The sequence below is a fragment of the Oryctolagus cuniculus genome, chromosome 4 (assembly GCF_051225735.1).
Source record: "Oryctolagus cuniculus isolate XC-2025 breed Fujian yellow rabbit chromosome 4, ASM5122573v1, whole genome shotgun sequence".
NCBI lineage: Eukaryota > Metazoa > Chordata > Mammalia > Lagomorpha > Leporidae > Oryctolagus > Oryctolagus cuniculus.
Genome location: NC_142870.1, coordinates 143,298,694 through 143,318,122, shown reverse-complemented (window position 1 = coordinate 143,318,122; position 19,429 = coordinate 143,298,694). Strand labels below are relative to the sequence as shown.

Genomic DNA, 19,429 nt, shown 5'->3' with positions numbered 1-19,429 from the left:
GTTTTGCAGAGGCTCAGAGCCCGCGGCAGGGCCTCGGATGCTCCGTGGAGAGTCTAGACTACCTACTGAGCGTAGCCTGGGTGTAGCAAACAGGTTTCAGGTGTGTTCGTCCACGATAAGCCAGCTGTATACAGCCTCGGTGAGTCACAGACTGCCTGCAGCAGCACTTGGCCCACCCCGAGTGGCGACTGCGCCCCTCCTGGGAATTCCTGCATTGGACGCTGGGGTCGGAGGGCGCCCTCCACTCCAGGGTGGGTTCTCCTTTGGAACCCGGCAGGAGCCAGGTCGGCTGCCCGTCCCGGCCGTTTTTAACCTGGGCCCGCCCCTAGGGGCGGAGACGTCGGGAGCGACGGGCCCCGCCCGGCTCGGTGTACTCCTGGGCGCCGCGCCACAGTGCGCGCCAGAGCTCGGAGCGCCGAGACGCTGCCGCTGGTGCCGGCAGGGCGGGAGCTGCGCCGCGCCCTGGTCCTCGCGCTCGGAGGACAGATGTGACCGGGATTAGGACGCGCGGGCCTAAGCTCGGGTGAAGCGCTTGCAGAGGGCAAGACGGCGGCGACGAGATGCGCGCGGAGGAGCCTGGCGCCCCTGGCGTCCCGAGCGCCCCGGGGACAGAGCGGGAACCCGGCACCGAGCTGCGCCTGTCCCGCCAGCTGCTGCCAGAGCTCTACACCTTCGTGGCTCGCGTGCTGTTCTACCTGGCGCCCGTCTACCTGGCCGGCTACCTGGGGCTCAGCATAACCTGGTTGCTGCTCGGCGCCCTGCTGTGGATGTGGTGGCGCAGGAACCGCCGCGGCAAGCTCGGGCGCCTGGCTGCAGCCTTCGAATTTCTGGACAACGAACGCCAGTTCATCAGCCGCGAGCTGCTGGGCCAGCACCTGCCGGCCTGGGTAAGTCGAGCGCGGCTGGGAAGTACCGGAGGTCCGCCGGGGAGCTTGGGCGCGCACTCGGTTCCCGCCGCGTGTCTCATCCTTCCCAGCTCCGGTCCGGCAGCGGTGGGAGAGGGGAACCTGGGGTTCAGGTTCGGGCCCAAAGCCTAGGAGGAAAGTCCCGGGCGGGCCACACCCACGAGAAAAGGGCGTCTGTCTGGGACTCTGCAGTTGGTCGGGAGAGAGACAGGAGGCATTTCTTCCACCCTGTTGATTCAGAGCACGCGCGCGGGGCGCTGACGGAGCGACCACAGAAGCGGGGCTGGGGGCTCGATGCGTGCTGCCGGAAACCCGTGCGGGGCGGAGCAGGGCGCGAGGCGGGGGCCGGCCGCGGGTGCTCTGGCGTCCTCAGCGAGGACGGGGCGCGCGCATTCCAGCGACCGCCCTTCCTCCTGGTGTGGAACGGCCTGATCCCGAGTGAGCATCACCTGACCTGCCGGACAGAAACCAACTCTGGGTTACGCAGCTCCCAGGGCGGGACCGGGGCCGCAGGTGCTCCCACGGTTCAGGGAGTTTGGGACAGGCTGCCCAGAGCAGCCAGTGCGATTCCAAAAGTGGCTTTGTGACACGCCTGCGCCTCTGGTGCTGGGGGCTCTGGCTTCACCTACCCCTTCTATTGGGGCCCGCCGCGGGAGATGCCCAGACCCCTGCTTGCCGCAGCTAACTCCAGCTGGGCCGGGGCTTCCTCGCACCTGCAGACCACAGGTGGGTTTGAGAGAGACTAAGCCTTGCTGTATGTACGGGAACAAAGTTCCCCAGACTGCTGGCCCAAACGACAGGGGCTATTTCCTGTGCACTGGGGAGGTGGGGATGCGGAGCCCAGAGAGTCGTGGGGTCTCTCCTGGGCTTGTGGAGGACTTCCTCTCTCTATCTCCACGTGATCTTCCCTCTACAAACCTGGGTCCGCATTTCCTCTTCCATCCTAATGGCCTCATTTTAGCTTAATGCTGTCTCAAAGGCTCTATCTGAACACCAACCTAATTTGAGGAGCTGGGGGTTCGAACCTACCAACTGGGGCCAGCGCTGTGGCATAGAAGGTTAAGCCACTCTCCACTGCTTTGATTACCACCCAGCTCCCTGCTAATGGCCTGGGAAGGCAGCAGAGATGACCCAAGTGCTTGGGACCCTGCACCCATGTGGGAGACCTGGAAGAAGCTTGTGGCGTTGGCCTGGCCCAGCGGTCATTGGAGAGTGAACCAGCAGGTAGAAGATAGATCTTTCTCTCTGCCTCTCAAATAAGTAAATACATCTTAAAAAAAAAAAAAAGAACCTATGGATTGTGGGGGATACAGATCAGCCCATAACACTAATACCTAGTGTTTGGATCAGCATGGGACAGAGAAGCCAAAGACTTTTACTGATTAGTGCACAGTGGAAAGCTGTAGTGACCGCTGTCCTAGGGGAACAGCCATGGGGCTGGTGCTTGGGGCCTGGCTCCTGCAGACCTTGTTCCTCCTGGACATTCTATGGGGACTTTGTGATCCTGAAAAGCGTGGATCCAGAGAGCAGGCCTGACCTGCCCACACCCCTTGCTCTGCCAGTCAGACCTATGCTGCGAGCTCAGATGATGAGGGTGGGCCTACGAGACCTCACCCAGAAATAGCCCCTTTCTGTATCAGGGAACCCCCTAGATGCTCAGCTGTATGCAAAGGCGGAGTTTCTGAATCAGATCCTGTAAGGGCACCGGCACTCCCCACTATACACACCATCGGGACCGTTCTGGCTTCTGTGGGGCAAGAGGACCCCAGCAGCAACATGAACCTAGCTGCCTCCCCATGCTCCCCCCCCTCCCCCAGCTCAGCCTGAACATAAGAAGCCACCTCCTGGCTTTTTGCCTGGGAAAGTGTACCACAGGCCTGGCCCAGCTGGGCACAGGGACACCCAGAGGAAAGTGGTGGCGTCCCTCCTGCCAAGAGAGCAGTCTCAGGACACAGGTGTGTGACTTGGAATTGGCATTGAGCGTCCTGAGAGGCTGGATACAGGAGCCTGAATAGGGCCTGGTCAGGGCCCAGAGCCTGCGAGGTAGGCATGCTGCACTCTGGGCTGGGGGAGGCTTGTGAGCCCAGGATGGTGGCCTGGCCTGCCCACTAAGGACTGTTGTGTGCTTGGCCCGGCTAATGTATGTGGTGGGACGTTGATGGACAAGGTCAAGTCCAGGTGAGCTTCCTGAAGGTTGGCCCTGATTCTGAAAGCTGCAAGGGGCTTGTGAAAGGCCCTGCAGATGGCAACCTGCAGGGGAGTAAGGCTGGAAGAGAGAGCGAGTCACAGCAGCAGTAGTAGGGACCACGAGGAGGGTGTGGGAGATGCATACAAGTGGGTTCTAGGTGCTTGGTGGCCTCTGGAGAGGGGAGAAGCAGGGGCCTTCCTGGGCGCCCCCAGGCTTGGGAGCTGGGTGTGCATGCTGGGTCGTGATTCTGGAACGAGCAGCAGGTCTGGGAAGGCCAGTGAGCCGCATAAGCACCCATGAAGGACACACAACTAGATGCAAGTGTGGGTTCTGCAGGTTTCCAGGCCTGGAGGCGAGGTGGGGAGCCCAGAGTCGACTTGACTGAAATTCTTCTTCCTCCCTGCCAGTTTGAACACGCTGGCTGTGGGCGTGGTGAGGGCCTGCAGTTCTGGAGCACGGACACTAGTGGGTATCCACGGCATTGCACGCCTGCCTCTGTACACGTCTCCGCCTTGGAAGAACTCATTTCCACGCGTGGAACAGGAGATGATGGTTTTGACCTCCTTGGGCATCAAGAGATTTTTTTCCCACATTAACCACTGGCAAATCAATGCTGGGGCAGGGACTGAAGAAAAGGGGGTGTCTCATGGGCCTTCTGGGTGGCCGTCGCCTGTGGAACTGCCTTGCCCGAAGTGCCTGATGTCCCTGCACAGGAGCTCCCATGAGTGGCGGAGGGGGTGTGGCTCTCCAGCTGCCTGCTGCTGTCACACTGTGTGCTGCTTGGAAGGGACATCAATTTCTGTGTCCCCGCGAGGGGGCAGGGCCGAGGGCAGGCTGAGCTGGAGTGGAGACGCCCTGCCCCCCTCCCCATTCTGGCTCGGCTGTGGCTCCCACTGTGGCCACTTCTCAGCTGCTGGCTCCTTTCTCGCCTGGTCCTAGGCCCCTGGCTCTGAGCTGTGGCTCCCCTGCTGGGCCTGTTTTCCCCCTGGGGAAAGGAGATTGTGAGATTGCATCGGGTGCTCTTTCAAAGCCGTCTCAGCCCTGAGGTCTGAGTGCAGCCACTTCCGGACAGTCCCTTCCGCGGCAGATGGAGCTTGAAAGAAAGGTTCTCCTGCTTTGAAGGGGGCCACACGTAGAGGGCTGTGATGTGGCCTGGCCGCGTGGGGCAGGTGGTGGCCCCGGGGCGGCTGCCCACACACCTGAGGGTGTCCCTACAGTTTTTAGGTGTAGTGTCAAAGGAACGAGAAGCCAGCTGTCGGCTGTCCTTGTCGGGGTGGGGACCGTGTATAGAGCACAGGGATAAGTGTTGAGCCCTTGCAAATCAGTCACTTAGCTGTGGGCCTCGGTCAGTTTGCACTGGGCGCTGGGTGAGCTGAGTGAGGAGTCGCTGGCTCAGGGCCTGGTAGCCGTCACTTTGTGCCCCTCGGTTTGCCGGGCTGCCTTAACCCCACTTTTCCGTACTGGGAAACTAACGGCCGAGTGTCCACAGCGATGTGGCTGGGCACGGAGCAGGGTGGAGGGCGGTGCGCGGCGCTTCGGGGCGGTTCCCCGGGGGCCTGCTCCCGGCCACTCCTGGGGTCCCAGGGGAGGGGCTCCAGCAAGAGCTCCCCTTCCCTCTCCGTGCCCTGGGCCCTGCAGGCCCTCCTGGAGGTAACCTTTGCGCATCACTGCCCAGTCCGCCCCCTCCCCTCATTGCGGGGGCCCTGTTGGAAGCTCTGCAGCCCTCACTCCTGGATTTGTGTGCTGGATCAGCCTTCGCTGAGGCGTGCATTTTGTGGTTATTCACTGAGCCAGGACCGGTGCAGCCGCTGGCGGCCGGCTTGCTTGTTTTGCCGCCGCCACCGCCACCTCTGTGAGGAGGGAAGCTTGGTGAAAGCCCTGGCTGGCTGCAGGCCAGGGGGAGTGGGCCGCCTGGTGGGAGAATAGCCAGGGGCAGGGGTAGGGAGGGGAAGGGGCAGTCCAAGACTTGGTGTCTGCCTGTGGTTTGGGGCCAGCCCAGCTTGCTCTCCGGCCAGCTGATAGCAATCGCTTGGCAGCTTGGTGCAGAACAGTTAACCCTTGTGTGTCTGTGGGTGGCTGAACCTGGGACCCATTCTCTAGGGGGTGCTGGGAAGAGCCCCACCTCTCTCTCTCTCTCTCTCTCTCTCTCTCTCGGGGCCTCTCTGGAGTCCTTTTCTGTCCTTTGGGTGTGCCCTGGAGGCACTGCCTGAGGCCACAGCGGGGAAAAGTGGAGTATTTGCCCAAGGCAGTGGGCATCCTAGGCTCCCAGCACCTCTGGGATTGTACCCTCTGTTCAGGCACACACCCAGGGGCTGGTGCTTTGCTCCTCTGGGCTGATATTTTTCTGTGGGCGGAGCAGCAGTCTCTCTCGGGCTGTGTTCACATGCTGTGTCCCGTATTGATACTTTAGTTAGAGGAAGCCGCGTGGTACCAGCTGTGGGCTAGCCTGGGCACCCTCACATTAGACCACAAAGCTTAGTCGTTGCAGCCAGCGCCATGGGACGTGGGTTTAGGCAGGAGGGCTGGTTGGGGGTTCTGGGCTGGGAGGATGTCTCACCCTGGAGGCTCCTGCTGTCCTGCAGTCATCCAAGCCAGCCTGGAGCTAGGCTGACCGCAGCAGGCTTGAGTCACACCCTTTGGGTTTCAGCCCCATGTCTTGGTGGTGCCTCATGGGCTTATCACGTCCTGGGCCGGGCTTGGGCAATCGGAGTGACGGAGCGTCACCCCCTTTCCTCCAAGCTCTGTGGAGGGAGCCTTGGCATCCGTGTTCATTCCTGAGCTCCGTCCGCGAACGTTGCTGGAGGGCAGACTGAGCCACAGGCCTGACTCGCAGGCCCTGCCCTGGAGGGACCCACAAGCTGGATGGGAGTGACTCCTGGGAACAACCTTTCCTAGCATGGCACGATCAGCCCATGAGACAACAGGCCAGGGTGCTGACGGCGTGGGGACCTCCCCCTGGCTGGAAGAGGCCCAGGAGGCCTTCCTGGAGGAAGAGGCGCTACGGTGTACGGTGTTGCTGGCTGTGGTGGGGGATGGGGGACTCCAGGTCCACAGAATGAGTGATTCATCTCATCCTGGGGATTCTAGGAGATTCCTGAACTCGGGCGGCGAGATCTTTGCTTCCCTCACAAGGGCTGAGTCTTTCCAGGACAAGGGTGCCCAAGGCAAGCTTTTCTCCAAGTCAGGGGCCCAGGGACACTCGTAATTGGGAGCTCCTATGGGGCTTGAGGGTCAGGTCCTGAGGTGGGGGTGTGGCTTGTGTCCTGTTGCAGCCCCTGCCTCGGTGGGCAGCGTGGTGTACAGAGCTGGCCTCTAACGTCTGTTGGTCCCAGCCTTGCACGGTGGCAGCAGGCAGGTGGCACTTCTTGGGAATGTCCCCATGGCTTTGGGGGAGCCTCTGGGAGGTGTGAGCTGCCCTGATGACTTGTGTCAGCTACAGTGGGGTCAGGGAACTGGGGCCTGGCCCTCCCTTCCTCTTTTTTTTTTTTTTAATATTTATGTGAGAGGTAGAATGACACTGGTTCACTCCCCAAATGGCTGCAACGGCTGTGGCTGGGCCAAGCTGAAGTCAGGAACCAGGAACTCTATCCAGGTCTCCCACGTGGGTGCAGGAGCCGAAGCACTTGGGCCATCTTCTACTGCTTTCCCAGACCATTAGCAGAGAGCTGGAGTGGAAGTGGAGCAGCCAGGACTTGAACCAGTGCCCACATGGGATGTCAGTGTTGGCTTAACCCCCTGTGCTGCAGCACTGGCCCAGAGTCAGCATTTTAATTTCTCCACCCAGAGAGACATTGTCAGATGTGTGTGTACTTGCCTTGGAGAGGGGGTGGATGAAAACTGTAAAAATGGGGGCCCCTTGGGGCCAGTGTTGTGACATAGCAGGTAAAGCCACCAGCTACAGCACTGGCATCCCATATGGGCACCTGTTTGTGTCCTGGATGCTCCACTTCTGATCCAGTTCTCTGCTGTGGCCTGGGAAAGCAGTAGAAGATGGCCCAAGTGCTTGGGCCCCTGCACCCACGTAGGAGACCTGGAAGAAGCTCCTGGCTTTAGCCTGGCCTCATTCATTTGGGGAGTGAGTCAGCAGATGGAAGATTCTTTCTCATCTCTCCCTCTCTCTCCGACTCTGACATTCAAACAAATAAAAATAAAAAAAAAAAAATGGGTACCCCTTTTCTTCCTCCTTATTTTTCATGTTTTTAACATCCTATTATAAACACGCTTCAAAGACACTTTTAAGGACCGTGATGGGCTCAGTATAAACGTCCTGTCAGTTACTGAATCGTTTCTCTGACGTGAGGGAGTGCAGGCACTTCGTTTCCCCGTCCACGTGGCTGACTGGGGGAGTGGGGATGGGGTAGTTGCTGCCGGTATGAGTCTGGGACCTCAGACTGCCTGTCTGGGGCTGCTGACTCATCCTTCAAGTCCAAGTGCTTCTCCTCAGGCTCCCACGGAACCCGGGCACGTCTCTTATCACTCTGCTTCCCATCCGATTTGCACCTGCCTGTTTTTATATCCGCCTTTTCCTCCAGGCTGAGTGTCCTTTGAAGGGAAGTTAGCTAGCTAGCTTGCTTGCTTGCTTTTTTCTTTCTTTCTCTCCCACCCCCCTTCTCTTTCTAAATATTTATTTATCTGAAAGAGTTACAGAGAGAGAGGCAAAAAGAGAGATCTTCCATCGCTGGTTCACTCCCCAGATGGCCGTAACAGCTGGAGCTGGGCTGATTCAAAGCCAGGAGCCAGGAGCTTCTTTTGGGTCTCCGATGTGGGTGCAGGGGCCCAAGTACTTAGGCCATCTTCTATTGCTTTCTCAGGTGCATTAGCAGAGAGATGGATCAGAAATGGAGCAGCTGGGACTCGAACTGCCGCCCGTATGGGATGCCAGCACTGCAGGCCAGGGCTTTAACTTGCTGTGCCACAGTACTGGTCCCAAGGCGTGTCTCTTGCACCTGTCCATGCCCACCCAGCATCAGCTTAGTGCCTAGTGTGTAGTAAGCACTCAGTGAAAATCAGCGAAATGAGTGCCACCATCGTGATGTGAGCAGACGTCAGTGCTCGTGGTGGGATCCGATCTAGAAGTGTGGTGACCGCGGGGCCGGGTCTGTGGTCACTCCACAAGGCGCTGCCTGCTGGTGCTTTTTCATCAGGGCAGGCTGTGTTCCACAGCAGGGGACTCTGGGCAGAGCTCCCACTATCTGCAGTGGATTTTGGATAAACAAGATCTGCTGAAGGTGCGCCAAAAGGACTCAGTTTCTCTCAGAAGAGTGTTGGAAATCACAAATATTTTTTTACAAATGTTATCCAAGCATTAGGTGAACATTTTAAATTTAGACCCCAAGTTATTGCCAGTGCTATGGTCTGTTTCAAGAGATTCTATGCCAAGTATTTTCTGAAAAGTATAGATCCTGTATTAATGTGTGTTTCTGGCATCTGAAGTTGAGGAATTTGGAAGAGTCTCAAATATGAGATTTGGTTCTGCTGCTACTTCTGTATTAAAAACAAGATTTTCATATGCGTTTCCAAAGGAATTTCCTTACGGGATGAATCATGTATTAGGATGTGAATTCTGTCCGTGAGAACTCATGGATTGTTGCTTGGTAGTGTGGTCATCCTTAGAGACCTTGGCCCCAGTGTGTGCAGGACACGGGCCAAGAAGACGTGGCTTCCCGGTGCGTGGAGGATGAACGGTACCCGCAGAGCGGATCTGTGTCTGCGGCCCCTCCTCCCGTGACAGCCTTAGCTCACCTCTGTGTAGTCTGTTCTACAGCAGAAAGATGCCAGGCAGTGGTTTGCTGAACTTTCTGTGGATAGGGAAGAGATTTTGGGAGTTATCAGGGTTATTTTAAAATTACATGAACAGTGGAAGAATTTTGATGAGCGGAAAGAGATGGCAATGACTCTTAGTAAAATGCCGAAACCAAAACCACCTCCAAGCAGTGAAGGAGAGCAGAGTCCAAATGGAAGTCAGGGGTGGGCACTGTGGCTCAGTGGGTTAAAGCCCCGGCCTGCAGTGCTGGAATCCCATATGGGTGCCCGTTCAAGTCTTGGCTGCTCCACTTCCAATCCACTGGACAGATTTTAGTAATCTTTTCAGTGGGACACAAAATGAATAGCATGTTTTTGTCACGTGTATTGGGAAGTGATTTTATTTTTGCAAAATAAGTTTTTCCTTACCTTAGTTGGTTCTCGTACGTAATTGATTAAAATCCCCTGGTTTTAAAAGTTTGGGAGGGTTCTAAGAGGATCTACAGACAGACATTTCATAATTAATAAGTTTTGTTCAATATTTCTTACTTTGGGTAATAGAAAACATTTGTAAGCTAGGAAGCATAAAACATAAGTGCTTAAAATTATCTTTGGTCATTGAGGGACCAAAGAAGGAAATAAAGTCATCATGTGACTTTTTTTTCCCTTCATAAGTTAAACTTTAAAACTCTACTTAAAGAATCAAATCTTACAAAATTCTGGAAGATTTTTATGATGTGTATAATTTCAGGGAAATTAATCAAGTACCTACTGATTTCAGAATGTATAGTGGCTCAGTCTAGTAGAAAAGTGTAATATGAGGGGCCTTGAAAAAATTTATGGCAAATGCCTCTTATGAAAAAACTATGCATGGATTTAAGGTTTTTTTTTTTTTTTTTGCACCAAAATCAACTTTTAATTCCATTTTTCTATGACCTGTTAAAATCACCTTGTATATATACTGTATTTTGGCAATTTAAAAGTTACCTTAATTCTGTAACCATTTCAAATGCTGGGAAAACTTAAAAAAAAAAAAAGAAACTCGACATGAAGCTACTTGGAATTCATTCAGCTTGAGGCCATTTTGACAGATGAATTGGATCTGACACAATTAGGTGAAAATTTGGTGCAATTTTAATGTTAATTTTTATTCTATGCATAGTTATAAAATATATACATCCTAGTTTAATTTTGTCTCTTAATGTGGATTACAAACTTACTACAGGTACCCTGAGCCAGGAACACAGTCAGGGCCCAGGCCAGTCTGATAGTGCCTTTTCTTATTCTTGCGTGAGTGTAGGACTTCAGACTAAATGTTATGTCCGTGGGACTGAGCTGCCTGTGGAACTTAATAAATTATTTTATTCAGACTGAAGGAGAGTGCTGAATAAAATTTGGAGTCATAGGATATTGAAGTACAGTTTAAGGATTAAAGTATTTCTAAATCAGTTGTGAACATGGATTTATTTAATTAAATGCCAACTTCCTAGCATAAAAGTACAAGAATAAAAGTAAGTTCTCCAGGTTGAAAACAACAAAAAGCTCCTGGTAAACTAGTGTTAGAGAAGATGCTGATGGGGCCGGCGCTGTGGCACAGCTGGTGAAGCTCCGCCTGCAGTGCCAGCATCCCATGTGGGCGCTGGTTCGAGTCCCGGCTGCTCCACTTCCAATCCAGCTCCCTGCTGATGTGTCCAGGGAAGCAGCAGAAGATGGCCCAAGTGCTGGGGTCCCTGCGCCTATGTGAGAGATGGGAAGAACTCCTGATTGCTAGCTTTGGCCTGGCCCAGTCCCAGCCATTGCTGCCATTTGAGGAGTGAACCACCAGATGAAAGACCTTTGTCTCTGTGTCTCTCCCTCTGTCTCTGCAACTCTGCCTTTCCAATAAATAAAAATAAATCTTAAGGAGAAATTTACTTTGGTGCACAAAAATTTTGAAATCCATACAGTGTTTTTTTTCCATAGTATGCATTCCCAGGACATTTTGAAAGCCCTCAATTTCAGATTTTTTGCACTAAAATAAAGTTGCCTTTAATTCCCTGTTTTGTGAACTTTTCAAGGTATGTTCATGAAATGTTACATGTATTAAGTATTAGCATGTATTAAGGTTCTTAGAGGTTTGACTGATGTGACTTTGAAGGTTCTGAACATTTTTAAAAAAGATTTATTTATTTGAAAGAGTTACGGAGAAAGGTAGAGACAGAGAGAGGTCTTCCACCCGCTGGTTCATTCCCCAAATGGCCACAACGACTGGAGCTGAGCTGACCCAAACGAAGCCAGGAGCTTCTTCTGGGTCTCCCATGTGGGTACAGGGGCCCAAGGGCTTGGACCATTCTCCACTGCTTTCCCAGGCATGTCAGCAGGGAGCTGGATTGGAAGTGGAGCAGCCAGGACTTGAACCGGTGCTCATATGGGATGCTGGCGCTGCAGGCTGGGGCTTTAACCAATTGTGCCACAGCGCCAGCCTCAGTTCTGAACATTTTAAAGGCACTCTTGCCCATTTCACTGTGGGTTTCTCAGCCCTGATGGTTATCTTTTTGGGACCTTTATTTGTTGATGAGCAGAAGGAATTTTTTAAAATTTTATTTATTTATTTATTTGAGTGATTGAGTTGTAGACAAAGAGAGGGAGAGACAAAGTTCTTCCATCTGCTTGTTCACTCCCCCAAATGGCCGCAATGGCCAGAGCTGGTCTGAAGCCAGAGCCAGGAGCTTCTTCCAGGTCTCCCACATGGGTGCAGGGGCCCAAGCGCTTGGGCCGTCTTCTACTGCTTTCCCAGTGCATTAGCGGGAGCTGGATCGGAGTGGAGCACCTGGGACTTGATCTGGTGCCCACGTGGGATGCCGGCCCTGCAGGCTGTGGCTTTACCTGCTGTGTGCCACAGCACCCACCCCAGGTCCCCTTTAAAGAGCTGCTCTGTGGACAGCTCAGGGCCAGCCCTCTCTGCTCTGATCCTTGTACCTTAGCAAAAGGTGACAGCTCCTGGCATCAGAGTCCTCATCACGGGCGACTGCCGTGTCATCTGCTTGGCTGTTCTGCGGGTCCAGCTGATTTAGGCCAGCATGCGTGGGGTGTGTGGCGAAGGGGCCCGTGGACGCTGGAACAGTGCCAGGTAGAAGTTCAAGTTGGCAAAGCAACTATTTCCCCGGCAGTTTAAAGCAGAAGAGAGGACAGATTTAAAGCAGTTTCCGTGGCGAAATGCTTACCTTTGAGAACAGAGAGAAAGGGGGCAAAAGGCTGTGCCTGGGGAAAAGGGGGTGAAACTGTGTGGGCCCTGCGGAGCGGTGGGGCAGTCTCTGGAGCCCCTGGACTCCCTTTTGTAGGCCGGCTCTGAGGGAACCCACAGTCACCGGTCGTCTCCTCTCTCGCCTGGGCCTTGTGGGGGTGGCAGCCTCAGCTTGGTGCAGCATGGGTGTGTGTGTGCATGTGTGTCCATGTATGTCTGTGTGTGTATCTTGTGTGTCTGTGTCCGTGTGTGTATCTGTGTTATGTGTGTCCATGTATGTGTTTCTGTGTGTATCTGTGTCCGTGTGTGTGTATCTTTGTGTGCATGTGTGTCTGTATGTGTGTCTGTGTATCTGTGTCCGTGTGTCTCTGTGTATCCATGTGTGTGTCTGTGTATGTTTGTGTCATGTGTGTCTGTGTATCTGTCGTGTGTGTAGGTGTGTGTCCGTGTATCTGTATTTCTGTGTGTGTGTGTGTATCTGTGTGTCCATGTGGGTGTGCCTGTGTGTGTCTCTGTGTATGTCTATGTGTGCTGTGTATGTGTATGTATCTGTGTGTGTATCCATGTGTGTGTGTATCTGTATGTGTGTCTGTGTATCTGTGTGTCGTGTGTGTCTGAGTGTGTGTCTGTGTGTCTAAAAGCAGGTCTTTAGGAGCAGGGCAGGGCTGTGAGACGTTTTGGGGAGAGAGCTGCGTCTGTAGGTCTGGACGTCGGTATCCGTGTCTGCCTGCATGTAGCTGCAGATTTTTGTTTCTCTGTATGTCCGTGCGTGGCGGCTCAGTGGGAGGAGTTACCTTCCCTGTTGGGAGTGAGCTGAACTCGCCTGGTGACAGGAAGGCCCTTAAGTGAAGCCCTCTGGTCCCTGTGCCTCCTGGGAGGCTCTGAGCACCCAAAGCTGTCGTCCGGTCGCCTGCCCCAAGCCCGGCCCATCTTCATGGACCCTGCCGGGGACCTTTGTCCTGATGGGGTGCAGAGATCACCCCTAACAACGAGACACAGGTGTGGCCAGCCTCTGTGAACTTGCAGTGCTGAATTGGACTTAAATAATTTTACAATCTGTCTTCTCTAAGCCCTGGTGACTGCCGTGCCCTTGACCTTGTCTGAGACAGCTGTCCTTGAAATATTAGGCCCCTTTGCCTGGAAGGCTTTGGTCCAAGTCCTCTAGCAGCATCAGGGGTCGTGTCCATTTAGGGAGGCCTCAGATGGAGGGAGGGGCTTCTAGATTATTTAGGGAAGAGCAAGGACCTCGGGTCCTGGGGGCTTGGCCAGGTCTGGGCACGATCGGAACCTTCCAGGCCTGCTCTGGGGAAGTGTTCTCCCCTGCAGTTCATCACTGGGGATGGGCACCTGCTCCTACAGGGACGAAGCTGAATTTGCCTTTGGCACTAAACCATGCAGAAGTAGATTTACACCTGTGATGTCACTTTGTTGTGGCCCCGGGCAGCTCAGGAAGGAACAGGTCAGTTATCGGTTGGAGAGAGAACCGAGGCTGAGGGCGGTAGAACCAGAACCCCAGTGACCCGCCAGCTGCAGACAGCACCATGGGGTGGGGGTGGGGTGGCTCGCCTCTTAGAAGTTGCAGTAGTGGGATGGTTCTGTGCCTTCTAGCTCTTGCCTGTCCTTGCTCTTTGGGGGATAAAAACACTGAGGTCCTGGTGAGAACTGGCGACCCTGCAGTACACCCAGGAGTGGCACTAGGACTGAGATTTCGGAGCCCCCAGGGCAGGGGAGCCACCTACTTCAGGGATGAGCCCCCCACCTGGGAGCCCTCACTCACCCTGCCACACCTGCCACCGAGCTCACAACCGCCAGGGTGACTTGTTAAAAAACCCAGGTTTCCAGACGTCCGCCCCAGTCCTCCTGAGTCAGGATGCCCCCCAGCCCCCCACCCTGGCCCTGACAGAAACCTGCACTTTAAGGAGTTCTTCAAGGCACTGGAGCCGGAGCAGAGCCCAGCTCTGCAGCGCCAGGTGTGGAGGGCGTGGCTCCCCCAGCTGGTCCAGAGACTGGACCTCAGAACAAAAGCACAGAGAGCCAGCCATCCTCCACCTTCTCCGTGTCCCTGTGAGCCAAGACATAAGACAGAGGCTCTGGGTGGGTCCCTCTGCCAGGCCTCCTCGGGGGGACCTGGGTGCCAAGTTCCTGGTACTCAGCAGAGGCCAATGCCTTCCCCTCCCCCTCAGCCACCTGCGCTGGGTTCCACCTCCCCCCTTCTCCCCTCTCCCCGTTCCATGATGTTCCTCAAAGTGCAGAGGCAGAGGCACTTGAAAACTCGGCAGACTGGATGCATGGCCCAGGGGACTGTTTTTTTGTTTTTTTGCCTGCAGCTGAGGTCGCAGTGGCCTGAGTGGGCAGCTCCTGGTCTGAAGAGCGGTTCCCACCACGCGGCTCTGGGTGCTGAGCACCCGAGTGCACTGTCTCGTCTCGCCTGCGGAATTGTACCCATTTTGCAGATGGGAAAACTGCCATGGAGAGAGAGGCAGAGTTGTAGATGCACAGAGGAATGAGTCAGACGAGCACCAAGAAAGGGACTTCAAATGCTGACATTTCGGGAGGAAGGGAGAATGGATGAGAAAAATCAGGCCTGGGCTGGCATCGCGTGCCGGTGAGCTCTGGGCCTGGTCCCCTGGGTAGTCTCGGTGAGCACTGACTGGCCTCCACGCCTCTCCTCACCTGTAACATGGGGGTAACTTCATCTCGGCTGGCTGTGGAGCATTGGGAGGGTCCCACAAGGGGGACCACCAGCGATGGGGGCCTGAGCCCCGGAGGGCCATCTTCTGCCGCCTCTGACTTCCTATGATTGAGAGAAACTGGAGGTCATGGAAGGCGGCCCTGGGGGTGGGGGGCGAGCGTGGCGGAGGGAGAAACACAGACTGTGGCGAAACAGACCTGAGTCTGGGGGTTGGCTGGTAACTCGCTGAGCCTCCGTTTCCTCTTCTGGGAAATGGGGCTGCTGAGGGGTGGCCAAGTATTCAACGACATGAGACATCATGAGCTCAGAAAGGTTGAAAACAGGATAGAAGCAGATTCAACAGGGCAACGCGAAGCAAAGCAGAGCACGGGTAGCAGTTCTCATATCAGTCAAAGTCAATGTCACAGGGCCAAGGGACGCTGGATGCCTGGGAACAGCAGGGATTCGATTAGAATTATTGCAGACACATAGACAGTACCTGGTGAGCACTTGACACAGAAACAGCTGACGCGAGGGAGAAGGTAACTTAACACACCCCTCTGAAAATGTTAAACCAAGCAGGCAGAGGAAGCTGGAGCCGAGCAGAATGGGAGGGCATGACTAACCACTTGGTCACACATGGAACAGTCGTGGTGGACATTTATCACATGCTGGGCGACAAGGGAGTCGCCAATAGTTTCCATTTAGCCCACGAAAGTCCTGCAGAGGTCTCAGACCACAAAGGAATGCAATCAGGAGACAGTGATAAATATACACCTGTGGACCTCTCATACACCTCTGAGTGTTTAAATTTTTTTTTATTTTTTACTTATTTATTTGAAGGTCAGAGAGAGGGAGGGAGAAAGAGAGAGGGACTGAATTAATATCTTTCAGTTGCTGGTTCCAATGGCCAGGTCCATTGTTTTTCTAGGAATTTCAATATTTCCTCTAAGTTCTCAAATTTATTGGTACATAGTTACAATTTATAGTTTATAATACCTTATTATTTATAACCTGCCATATCTGTAGTTATTTCTTTTTTCACTTTATGTCAATTTTTCCCCTGATCAGTCTTGCAGAAGGTCTTGCCTGCTGTGTCAGCCGACCAGCCCCTGCTGCTGGCATGAATAATGTTATTTCCCCTTTCCCGGTGTTGTTAAAACATTGTTGGTTTTCATCTTTGTTTTTATTCCTTGCCTTCGTATTTCTCTGATCTAAATCTGTTGCTATTTTATGTTCTTAGAGTTGATTTTTGTGAGTGTCAGAGTTCAATTGCTTATTTTCAGTTTTTCTTGGTTTTGGATAAATTAAAAAATATAAATTCCCCAGCAGTGTCTGACATTGTTATTCTGTTCTCAGCTCTTTATATTTCCATTATGACTTCCTCTTTTTAATACTTTACCAATTTATTTGAGTGAGAGGTAGAGTTACAGAGAGAGGGAGAGACACAGAGGGAGGTCTTCCACCAGCTGGTTCACTCCCCAAATGGCCACAATGGCCGGAGCTGGGCCAATCTGAAGCCAAGAGCCAGGAGCTACTTTCTGGTCTCCTATGTAGGCGCAGGGGCCAAAGGACTTGGGCCATCTTCAATTGCTTTCCCAGGCCATAGCAGAGAGCTGGATTCAAAGTGGAGCAGCCAGGACTAGAACCAGCACCCATATGGGATGCTGGGCCACAGAGGCTTAACCTAATACGCCACAGTGCTGGTCCCCATGACTTCCTCTTGATGAGCTTTTTATATAGCAGTGTTTTTAAAATACCCAGACATGGCTGGTGTTGTATCATAGCAGATAAGGTTGCTGCCTGCAATGCCAGTATCCCATATGGGTGCCAGTTCTAGTCCGGCTGCTCCACTTCCGATCCAGCTCCCTGCTAATGCCTGGGAAAGCAGCAGAAGATGGCTCAAGTCCTTGGGCCCCTGCACCCATCTGGGAGACCTGGAAGAAGCTCCTGGCTCCTGGCTTTGGCTTGGCCCTCCCCTGGCCATTGCAGCCATTTGGGAAGTGAACCAATGGATAGACTGTCCTTCTCTTTCTGTAAACCTGCCTTTCCAATAAGTACTTTTAAAAAAAGAATACACTAAACTTCAGGGATCATATAATTGTGATATTTACAATTGCTTCAGAACATAGGGGAGGGAAACTGCCTCGTTGATTCTACAATTAACTGTAAAATCTTCATGCCAGAGCTGGATATGAAGTGCATGGGGACAGTTACAGGTGTCACTGAGTCCCGGGTGTCTGAAACCTGCATGGGATCATATCATGGGATGGTTTTTTTTTTTTTTTTTTGGTCACAGGGGTGAGGGGGAGGGGAGGGAGGGAGGGAGAGATCTCTTTTTTTTTTTAAAGATTTATTTATTTATTTGAAAGTCAAAGTTAGAAGAGAGGCACAGAGAGAGAGAGAGAGAGAGAGGCGTCTTCCATCTGCTGGTTCACTCCCCAGTTGCCCGCAGCAGCCTGAGTTGCGCTGATCTGAAGCCAGGAGCCAGCAGCTTCCTTCAGGTCTCCCACGCGGGTGCAGGGGCCCAAGGACTTGGACCATCCTCCACTGCCTTCCCAAGCCATAGCAGAGAGCTGGATCAGAAATGGAGTAGCCGGGACTCGAACTGGCGAGCATATGGGATACTGGCACTTCAGGCCAGGGCCACAGTGCCGGCCCCAAGGTTAGGTATTGAAAACTTCCTCGCCGGCACCGCAGCTCACTAGGCTAATCCTCTGCCTTGCGGCGCTGGCACACCAGGTTATAGTCCCGGTCGGGGCGCCGGATTCTTTCCCAGTTGCCCCTCTTCCAGGCCAGCTCTCTGCTGTGACCCGGAGTGCAGTGGAGGATGGCCCAAGTACTTGGGCCCTGCACCCCATGGGAGACCAGGAGAAGTACCTGGCTCCTGCCATCGGATCAGCGTACTTGGGCCCTGCACCCCATGGGAGACCAGGATAAGTACCTGGCACCTGCCATCGGATCAGCGCAGTGCACCGGCCGCAGCGCGCAGGCCGCGGTGGCCACTGGAGGGTGAACCAACGGCAAAAGGAAGACCTTTCTCTCTGTCCACTCTGCCTGTAAAAAAAAAAAAAAAAAGAAAAAAAGAAAACTTCCTCAATTTATCAGACACTGTCCTCCAAATATACACGTACATAAAAGATGTGTTTAATGGAAAACCTTACGGCGTTTCCCTTTAAGATCCACAGCAGGGTGGAAGCACTGGCTGTCACCCCTGCGGCTTCAATGATACCAATGCTGTGCCAGGTGTCCGTGAAGGCAGGCAAGATAAGGTTGGGAGTGAGAAGGCCAAACTCGGCCCTCGGAGGCTGCCGATTGTCTAAGTAGCCTGGGAGAGTCAACAAGCCGATTTCCACAAGTTGACTAGAAAATAGAGTGCCATTTTTGATACCTGCAAACCCCACCAAGAAATGTAACAAAAAACATACAGGACCTTTATTTAAAAGGTTTAAAAGTTTATAATCTTTGACATGAATACAATAGAATGTGAACAAATAGAGGGAAATATTTTGTTCACCGTTGCAAAATTTGAAATGGTAATGGTGTCTGTTCTCTCATAAAATAATTAAATTTTTTTCAAAAATTTACTTATTTGAAAGGCAGAGTTAGAAAGATCTTCCATCTGCTGATTCCCTCCCCTAAATGGCCACAATGGCCAGGGCTGGACCAGGCTGAAGCCAGGAGCCAAGAGTTTCTTCTGGGTCTCCCACACAGGTACAGGGGCCCAAGGACTTGGGCCATCTACTACTGCTTTTCCAGGGCACAGCAGAGAGTTGGATTGGAACAGGAGCAGCCAGGACTAGAACCGGCACCCATATGGGATGCTGGTGCCGCAGGCAGAGGATTAACCTAGTGTGCCACAGCCAGCTCCTCACCTGATATTAAAAAAGAAAATCCAGAGATTAAAGACCTGAATGTGAAAGCCAGTAGGTAAAAACCCAGGCTAACACTGAGCATCAGGCGTCAGGAAGGGTGTCTTCACCAGGTCCACCACAGAGCAGGTGTTAGGATGGAGGGCGGGCTCCTCGCGTCCGGGGGTGGGGGGCTCTGAGTGGGAGTGCCTGCCTAAGGATCAGGGCCCGTGATGCCGACCCCTGCCCACACTTACTCCCCGGCACTCACAGTGAGGGAAGCCGGCCTCTGGCCCTGGCTCGCTCACCGGTGCTGGGGTTAAAGCTGAGGGCGGGCAGACCTGGGTGACCATGAGCTCATTCTCTTAGACTGAGATGCCCCCTTTCTCAGGGGGGTCAGACTCTGTGGAGAAACCTCTTAGGTGAGGAGCCTCACCTACAGGTGTGGGCGGCCCAGAGAGACCATGAAACCTTACTCAGCACGGGCCTCGGTCATTCTGTGGCTGCCCACACTTTCAGGGTGGGTGTGGATCGCCCTCGTGGGAGGGTGGGCTGGTCATTGATACTTTACAACCAGCTGGACTGACCGAACTCCAGTTGCATGCCAGGAGCTTGTTAAAAACAGGTGGGAGGGCCCCGCCCCATACACTCTGATTCAGCAGGTGCGAGGCAGCTCAGGAATCTTGGGCGCACCAACTCCCAAGGGTGGCCAGGGTTGCACCTGCCAAGCTGGGTCACCTTTGCAAGGCCCAGAGCCCAGGACTGCTCAGCTGCCGATGATGAGAAGCACTCGGGCTGGGGTGTGGAAGGGGGTTATGCAGAAGGTGTGCCCTGCAGGGATGTTGGGAG

General features: G+C 53.7%; 1 protein-coding gene and 1 pseudogene across 1 annotated transcript in view; both read left to right on the top strand.

Annotated features, from left to right (window-relative positions):
* Positions 1–396: 396 nt before the first annotated feature.
* Positions 397–19,429, top strand: part of ESYT3 (extended synaptotagmin 3) — a 42,846-nt gene continuing 23,813 nt past the window's right edge. The window contains exon 1 of the mRNA XM_051818639.3: positions 397–887. Coding sequence (XP_051674599.3) covers positions 561–887 — 327 coding nt within the window. The 5' untranslated portion in view covers positions 397–560. The remainder of the gene's footprint in view (positions 888–19,429) is intronic.
* Positions 4,585–18,052, top strand: LOC127493922 (cyclin-C pseudogene; annotated as a pseudogene).